Raw genomic sequence first — 9,267 nt, forward strand, 5'->3', positions numbered from 1 at the left:
GCGCAGCCCCTTCCTCGCCGCTCCTCCCCCGCCGTTGCGGGCGGGGCCGCCAGGGGGCGCTGCCGGCGGCGGGCGCGCGTGGGCCCTTTTTGTCCGGCGCGGGCTGCCGTCCGCCCGTCCGCTCTGCGCCTCCGCCGCTGTGGGAGGCCGCGCCGCGCCGAGCGGGGCCGGGCCGGGCCGGAGGGGCGGCGGGACGCGGAGGAGGGGAAGGGGGGGGTCCGTTCTCGGTGGGGTCGGAGCCATGAGCGACATTCGGCACTCGCTGCTGCGGCGGGACGCGCTGAGCGCCGCCAAGGAGGTGCTGTACCACCTGGACATCTACTTCAGCAGCCAGCTGCAGAGCGCCCCGCTGCCCCTCGTCGACAAGGGCCCCGCCGAGCTGCTGGAGGAGTTCCTCTTCCAGGTCCCCAAGGAGCGCGGCGCTCCGCCCAAGGTGGGCCCCGACCGCGGGGCGGCTGGGGGCGAGGCCCGGCGGGGCCCTGGGAGTCCGGAGAGGGCCCCGGGGGGCCGGTGGCTGAGGGGGTTTGGCGGGGAGGGCGCCGGCTGGCAAGGCCGCAGTGGACCGGACGGGGCTCCGGTCTCCCGGACAGAGGTGTGGTGTGGTGGGGCCTGAGGCCCCCCGGGACTGCCCCCAGCCTCGCAGTGCTGCAGCTGAGCTGCCGCAGGGTTTTCGTGTGGCTGGGTGTGGGCTGGAGCTGAGGTGGGGACCTCCCAGAGAGCAGCGACCAGAAACCACGGCTGCTGGTGAACGCCGGGGTGCGTGGGCCTGGGCCCCGGTGGGCTGCTGGGCCCAGCCGTGACCCCCCCCCGCCCCGGGGCTGCCCGGCGGTGCCCTTACTGCTGTTATTTGGAGAAGGAGGAAATATTTTTCACTCCAGTATTGGTATAGGTCTTATCTCTCAGTTCGTGGGCAGCGCTTGCTGGTACAGCAAGCACCAGCCTTGGGTATCCAGCTATTCAAATACAACCTAGAGCTTTTCTGTGTAAGTAGGTAAATGCAGTGGTGGTTCAGGAAGCTTGAATGCGTGTGCTGTACATAAAGACTGAGTTTCTAACACCTGAAGAAAGCTCTCAGCCTTTACCATTCCAGTCTTTCACCAAAGCAGCTCTTGATTCTTCAAGAGCCCCAGTATATTTTGCAGCTTTGCTTTTGTTTTCTTTCAGAGATTGAATTCACTTCAGGAACTTCAGCTCCTTGAGATCATGTGCAATTATTTCCAAGAGCAAACCAAGGATTCAGTCCGGCAGATCATTTTCTCATCTCTCTTCAGCCCTCAAGGAAACAAAGCAGATGACAGCAGGATGGCTTTACTAGGAAAGCTGGTTTCCATGGCAGTGGCTGTGTGCAGGGTTCCTGTTCTGGAATGTGCTGCCTTCTGGCTGCAGGTACAGCTTCTGTGCAGGCAGGGCGGTCTTGGGGAAGGAGCAAGGGAGTGTGCGTGGTGGGTATGGGTGAACTGAGGCAGAGCGTCACCTAACAGTCTGCGACAGCCGCTTGCAGTCAGCTGCTCCTCTGCGGCAGTTTAAGATGCTACAACAGCTGGCTGCTGCAGCTACATTCACCCAACATCTGTGCTTGTGTCCATTCCTTTGCTCCAGCATAAAGGTAGAGCTTTTGCCAATCCATTTGTGTGCTGCACTGGCAGAAGAAAATCTGGGGTTTTTTACTGTGGGTGAAAGTTTTAGATTCCCCCCCTCCCCCGAACCCCAGCATGTCAGAAGGAATCAGTGGAGGGTTTGACCGACACAGGGAACAAAACTAGGGCAGTTTGTGGTCACGTTGTCCAAAGAAGCCGACTTTGGAGTTTGGGAAATAAACTGTCCTTCGTGTGCAAGTTTGGGCGTGGCAGAAGGGGCAAACCTCTCTCTTGAGATTTGGGCACAGAATACCTGTGTCTGGTATTCATATCAGTGAACGCAGTATGTCGGGGATCTCCTGTATCTCCTCCTTTCCCATTGAGATTCCCCACTGTAGACCTTGGGAAGTGCATCTTTGTTCCCACTGCCTTTGCAGGATGTGCAGGAGTCACCTGCTTTACAGAAGGGGATGAGCGGAAAGACTGTGCTGGGAGGGAAGGGTGGTAGGAGGCAGACCACTGCTGTTTCTGTGGGGTCCCTCTTTTTCAACCTGGTGAGCTTTGGTAGAGAAGGAGGGGATGTAACCTGGACAGCAGAAGAAGGTGTAGGTTTTTTTTGCAGGTCGCAGCTCTGAAATGACGTGAGGATCGCACACAATTTTTCCATGTTAAAAATCTCAAGCGTAACTGAGAGGTTACTGAACTAGTTTTTCTGGTACTGAACTAGTTGAACTCCAGAACTATGTTCCTGAAGTAGTAGAAAAATCTCCATCTAAGTCAAAATATTGATGTAAAAGGCTTTAATTTTAAATTACATATATTGTAAACACGAAATATCACCCTCTTTTAATATTGTGAAATAGTAATTTTATTTCTGTCTGAGTGAATCTGTGACATGCAGAGGGAGAGAAAGCGCACTTTAATTTTGGGAAAGTGGAAACACAGATGTTGAAACAGTGAAGCGGCTGGGTGAGATGGGCAGGCAGAGTGTTTGGGCAACGTAGACTTTGAAGTCAGCTCTGTAGAACTTGCTGTGATTGGGTTTAATCCACTTTTCCTTGTGTGCCATCCCGCACCCCTGCAGCGAACCCCTGCTGTGTACTGTGTGAGGCTAGCCCGAGCCTTGGTCGATGACTACTGCAACTTGGTGCCAGGGTCCATCCAGACACTGAAGCAGATATTCAGTGCCAGTCCTCGCTTCTGCTGCCAGTTCATCACATCGGTCACAGCGCTCTACGACCTCTCTTCAGGTAAGTGTTTCCAAGCTGTGTCTTTCGAAGTAAGAGATGCAGAATAATGCAACATAACTTAACTGTTGCAAGCCAATTAACCGCTGAAATTCTAAAGACGCTTGTTACCATGTAATTATTGCCAGAAGCAGTGCAGGGGTGTGGCTGTTGCCTCATCTGTCACTGGGGTGAGAATAAAAATAACCACGCGGTGGCTGATGGGAGGTCTTTGTTGGAGAAGCAGCCAGGTAATGCCTGACACAAAGGGCAACGTCCCCCACAGAGGGCAAAGGACGTGGGGATCTTATTGATTGAGCAGCTCTAGGAGTGAAAGCTGATCTGCCTGCGCCGGGCAGTTTGGCCTCCCTGTTGTGTGTCACCTACCCAGCATACAGGCTCTGTCAGTCCAGTTCCTTCCAAAAAGCGGGAAAATGCAAATTCTGAACGTTTGCAAGCTGGAGCGGGATTTCTGTTGAGCAGTGACAAGTAATGCAATCAACAGCGTACCTGCAGTGTGCTCTTTAACTGCATGTGTGACCAGCTAGTGATACGACCTGTCTCAGGGGGTTGTTGCTCAGACACTAGAAATATTTAGGTGTCTAAAATAAGATTGATTTACCTTTAGTCAGCGAGAGAGACAGAGGGCTCATGGTAGACTAGGGAACAACCATACACTAAATAACAACATCACATATAATCCAAAAAAGCAAATACTATTTGTTATCGATAAAGGAAATGTTTTGCATGGTCTTCTCCAGATAAGCAACTTGGCATTAATGAGAGAGGGGCGCAGGCTTAGAATTTTTTTTAAAAAAGTATTTGGTAGAGCTCGTAGCATATTCTTCCTCAGAATTTTATATCTGTTTTGTGCAACCACTTGGAAGTTCATCCAACTAATTAAAAGACATGTCAGAAAGGAGATAATGTGAGTTATAGGAAGTAAATGTTTTTAATTCCTTAGTTTATTTGAGATGTTATTGGTGACACAAGAAAAGGAAGCTTGCTCTTCAAAGAGCGATCTGTAACTGGGCAGTCTCCACCATATCCCAAGGACAGGAGTCGATCACACAAACAGCAGTATCTGTGATAGTCAGAGGTCTCAGAAAAGCTGAAAACTGGAAAATACCGATTCTGTATCCAGTGCACATTAGTAATTCTGTAGTCCGGATGATCTGTCCTATAAGTAATTTCAGGTACAAAAGACCTGACGAGATAGTTCTGTGCTGAGCCCTTTGTTGACACTGTACACAACTCGCAATCAAAGTACGTCGCTGAATCCAGTAGCCTGCCCTTGTGACGGGATGATGCACGATTACTGTGAAGTCAATGTTTCTCTTGTCTGTAGTCAAGCTGCAGTTCATGACCACCTTTCACTTCTTAACTGAAGTTTTACATAATCTTATAATCCTTTACCTGTCATATGATTGTGTTGTTGTGTTGTTTTTTCCACAAGACATGCTTGTTTAGGTAAGTCTTAAAGGAAATTAGTTGAATGATTGGGGTGAAGAGAAAGAATTGCCAACAATTTTTTCCTATTCCCTTGCCCACCGTACTTCCTGTGGAAAGGGATAAGTGGAGACTGAGTTTAGAGAAGAATTGAGCAGATGATGGGTGGGAGATAAGAAATGACAAAAGAAGTTTTGCTGGAAAAGGGGATAAACGTTGGCATTTGGTGGTGGAGAAGGTGAAGCTGACAGGAACACGGTTGTGTCTTCCCTGGGACAAACGAGCATCTACCTTTGATGTCTTGAGAAAAACAGCAGAGTTGAGAGTTTTGAAATTGTAATTGTGACAGTGCGGGAAGGTGTGTGCGAGAGATTAATTAAAGACTGCTGTCTTGTGCTCCAGAGCAAGGCTCAGCTTACTCAGTAATATCTTTCCTGTCTTCAGATGACCTCATTCCTCCTTCGGATCTGCTCGAGTTGATTGTCTCCTGGATCTTTGAAGACCCCCGCTTGATCCTCATCACCTTTCTAAACACTCCTATTGCAGCCAACCTGCCAATAGGGTTTTTAGAGCTCACCCCGCTGACTGGACTGATCCGTTGGTGCGTGAAGGCCCCCTTGGCTTATAAAAGGAAGAAGAAAGCCTCTCTCTCAAATGGACACCCTCCCAGCAAAATTGCCAAGGACTCGACTTCAGGAGAAGACAGAGATTGCCATCAGCTGTATTCAAAACTGCATCTAAGTGTCCTGCAGGTTCTTATGATGCTTCAGGGGCATTTAACGGAGAAGAACCTTTATGGGCGCCTGGGGCTAGTACCCTTTGACCACGTGGTTCCACTTGTTGAGGAAATTAACAGACTCTCTGATGAACTCAATCCTCTCAATGCATCCAAGGAGATTGAACTGGCTCTAGACAGACTGGCTCAGGCTTTGCAAGTGGCCATGGCATCGGGAGCACTCCTGTGTACTAGAGGTAAGTTGTTGGTGGGGCTGGCAGGGGCCCTGGCATGGGATTCTTTTCCTCCAGTGTGTGGGTGTTGTAAGAGGGAGTTCTGGGATGGGGAGAGTAAAGATCAGCGTGTTCACAGCAGAGGTAGTAGTTTGCCACTCTTAGGAAGTGATAGTGCAGGAAATACTTCAGGAAAAATAACTGGATGGGGAGTAAGAAAGGAGAGGTCATTGATGTGACTGGTGCGTTGCTTTGCAGAGCTGGAGAATTGATCTTCTACCTTGCAGTGTGCACAAGGGAGTTATATTTGGGAGTCCAGCACTGGGACAAATTTGACCCCCTCAGAATTGCTTGTAGCTATTTAAAAAGCACTGTTTAACTGTGTTTCAGTTTGACTTCTCTGAGTTTGCCTGCTGGAGGAGACACCACAAAGCAGATAAATCGTGGGGTGGGTGTGCTAGACAATGAATTTGAAAAGCAAACAAAAGCTGTTCATCTGGAACTTCTGGGCCTTCAACTCTCCTGTAATGAGACCCCCTCACAGTGTGTATGATTTCAGTTAAGCCTAGTAAAGATGCCGGCTAATGTGGCTTTTGTCTGTCTTTCCTGTTGCCAAAACCAGTTCTTTCTGAAAGACTTGCAGAGGTGAAAAAGGGAAGTGACATAACACAGCACAGGGTCAGGCAGACATACTGTTTTGTTGATACCTTCTCTTGAAAACAGGCGATTCTTGGTGCGACCAGAAGGCTCAAAGCTCCCCAAAGCTGGGGCAGTTAGTGCAGACCCCTGCTGGGGAGAGTGAGCTCTGCCTAAGCAGGTGCCTGAGGCTTTTGCCCTGGGTGATCCAGTGCTGCTGGTCAAATGTCAATGTTATTCTTTCTAATCTTTCATAAAGTAGTTCTGCATGTAATAAGAACAGGCAGAAAAGTGGAGTTTTTTAAGTCGATGGCTTATTTTGGCTGTGTGTTTTCCTAGCTGTTCACCTGGTATGTTCTGAACACTTGCTAGTTCTGAACACTAGGTACTTTTAGAAGTAACTAGTATTTCAGCAGCTACTTATACTGAATTATTTCAGTGTTTTGGGGATGCGTTTACGTACAAAGGCAGGAGTTTGTTCTCAAGCTGTTCCTGAAGGGACTCTAGCAACAGGGTGTGGTGTTAAATACCTTGGTTCTAGCCATTCTACTTTGGAGAGGCAAACACAAACTGTTCATCAATATCTGAAAATCAGTTGAAAGAAGTGCTTCTTGCATGGGACCAAGGAATAGATGGGAGCAGCTCACGAAGGACCAAGGCATACAGATATTACCAAGAAATGTTCTGGAAAAGACATTAAGATGGTAAAAAGGTGCAATTTTTAGTTAATAGACCCCAGCAAAAAAAACCCCAACCAAAACCTCAACCCTTTCTTTACACTAGCACTCTTTAAAAAAAAAAAAAACCAACAAAAAAACCCAAAACAAAACCAAAACCAAAAAACCAATGCAAAACAGGTATTGGGTAAGCTTTGCCTTGCTTTGACCTGATGCCTTTCTCATCATAAATGGGATAAAATTCAGTGGGCAGAGTTGTACCTTGTATTTCCTATGTCTTAGTTACTTCTTGATAGTACCTTGATACTGCAAATCCTATGCTAAGGCTTGGTCTGCCTTGAAATGAAGCTGCATTTCCCATATGGCAGTGTAGGTTAAATGTCAAACACACAATAAAGTGTCAAGTGCAAAAAGCTGCGGTAATGACTGGTGAGATTTTTCTCTCCTTTTGGCCTGAGAATGGGATTCTGGATCTGTTGATGACCGGAGCTTTTTCAGTAATCTCATCTTCCTAGAAAGGAGAGTGGAGAGGAAAATTGCTCTCATTTCTGCTTTACCCTTATTGTTATGTCTTCTGTCCTCTTTCAGATGACTTGAGAACTGTGTGCTCCAGGCTACCGCATAACAAGTAAGAGACCTTTCTACAGCTGTGTTGGTTTCCATGCGTATTCCACAACACGCACTTGAGGGCTGCTGAGGCAAAATCTCCTCTAAAAACTTGTGTTTATTTTCTGGAAATTGGCCTTTATTCACACGCAGTTTAACACAAGGATAAAGGTGACAGACAGTGCTGGCTACTTCTTCCCTTGCAAGCTGGACTCCTGACTGAAGGAGACTTCAGTGACTCCTACCAATAGATGATCTTGCCTAGCCTGTGTTAGAACTAATGCGCAGAAGGGGAAAATGAAATTACAGTGTGGAACCTGCCCCAAAGTTGTCCCATCCCCAACTTCCTGCTTGTTTTACCTGACCCTAAGCTTAACTGCACTTTGCTTCTCGCCTCTTTGCAAAAAGCAACCAAGTTTTTAAAAAAAAAAAAAAAAAAAAGGAAAGGGAAAGGGAAAAAGAAAGAAAAGAGTCTGCTGGAAGCTGTAAAAAGCATAATTGAATCAATCACTGTCCTCTTGCCTCTCAGTGATGCTGTGTGTTGGTTATGAATTGTCCTTAGAGCCAGGCTCTTGTGGGCTGGGGAGAGCCACGACAAAAGCCTTCTCTAAATAATCCTCACGCCTGTCTGAATTTCTCTCCACAGCCTGCTCCAGCTGGTGATTTCAGGTCCAGTACAGCAACCGACCCACGGCGCTCTGCCACCAGGATTTTATCCTCATATCCATACTCCTCCTCTGGGCTACCCCGCGCACGCCGCGCTCCCGGCTCACCCGGCGCTCCCAGCTCACCCTGTACAAACGTTTATACCAGGAATGACATTCCCATACCGACCTATTCGCTAAAATGCTAAGACTGTAGAGTGTACCCAGTTTCCCTTAGTTTGAGGAAGCCTTGCAGATGAAACCAAATGTCTCGGGAACCACATTTTCCTCTTTGGTGTAAAGCTGAGCAATGCCCGCGTGAGGGATCAGCCCTTCGGCAGTAGAGAAGGCACAGACGGGTAGGCTGCAGTCGATTTGGATGCGGGATGCAGATACTAAGGCAGATCATAGGGACAAAAGGAGGGGGTGGGAAGAGGCAATAGAAACTCCAAACCTCTGCAGTGTGTGGAAATTTTTTTGATCCACATTGTTTCATATAATCACCAAGGGTATGATTTCTCAATCATGTGTTTTTCAGTAGCCCTGATCTGTTTATGGCACGGTGAGCCCAGCTAGTCTTGCTCCAGGAGGGCCAGAAGGAAAGGCGTGAGATCTTAAGCTAGTCCACTCCAGCCTGCTCGTTTCTTTGTAAATGTTTGTATCTATAGCTACAGAGTATGTGTACACTGTATATTTTTGGAACACAAACGTTTGTTTCAGAAGCACAAGGTAGAGTAAAGCAGTACTTCCTATTAAAGGAAACAATTTAAGACGCATAAAATAATTCTGCTGCTTTCTTTCAAACAGCGAGTAGAAGGTCCAGCTCATTAGGCCTGTGCTAGGGAGGGAACAAAACCCCTTCGTGGCTGGAGTGACCCATCATCCTCCAGGCTTGGGAAATGCCCTCTTTACATGCCTCAAGTCAGTGATTCATGAAACTCTGGGGTGAGATCTGGTGCATTTAATTAATGCTAGCTAGAAAACTGGCCAAAGGCTGGCTGTGGCATGCTGGCCAGCTCTGAGTGAGGCACAGGCGGGTGCGGAAGCGTCCTGGGAAGAGCAGCAGAACTTGCTGCTGTTAGCGCTACAGCGAAACACACCGTCTAGCCTCTGTCGTCGTGCTGTGATTCTCTGAGCCCCCTCTGTTAGGTGAAAAAGCAAGAAAGAAGGGTCCTTTCTACACAGCAGTGACTGTGTAATAAAGATCTCCACCGCTGTTGTCCTCGTCGGAGGAGATGTGGTGGCTGTGGTTACCTGGTTGCATGCTGGCTGCAAAAATGGGATGGAGTAGACGGAAGCTGTGCAAATCTGATTTGAGCGAAACAGCTGAGAAGGAAACTGTTTGCCCTTCTCAGGAAAGGGAAGGTAAATAATAATAATATAATAATATGATTTAACTTTTGGTCAGCCCTGAAGAGGTCGGGCAGTTGGACTAGATGATTGTTGTAGGTCCCTACCAACTGAAATATCCTGTCCTGTCTCATCACGCTTTGTAGAGCTTCAA

General features: G+C 48.1%; 1 protein-coding gene across 1 annotated transcript; it reads left to right on the forward strand.

The window, feature by feature from the left end:
- Positions 1 to 152: 152 nt before the first annotated feature.
- Positions 153 to 8,555, forward strand: INTS15 (integrator complex subunit 15). Its single transcript, XM_072877862.1, has 6 exons — positions 153 to 433; positions 1,165 to 1,386; positions 2,662 to 2,827; positions 4,697 to 5,224; positions 7,102 to 7,141; positions 7,766 to 8,555. Exons 1-6 carry the CDS (start codon positions 242 to 244, stop codon positions 7,962 to 7,964), a joined length of 1,347 nt encoding a protein of 448 aa, XP_072733963.1. The 5' UTR covers positions 153 to 241; the 3' UTR covers positions 7,965 to 8,555.
- Positions 8,556 to 9,267: the final 712 nt, after the last annotated feature.

This window comes from Ciconia boyciana, chromosome 13 (assembly GCF_034638445.1).
Source record: "Ciconia boyciana chromosome 13, ASM3463844v1, whole genome shotgun sequence".
Classification (NCBI taxonomy): domain Eukaryota; kingdom Metazoa; phylum Chordata; class Aves; order Ciconiiformes; family Ciconiidae; genus Ciconia; species Ciconia boyciana.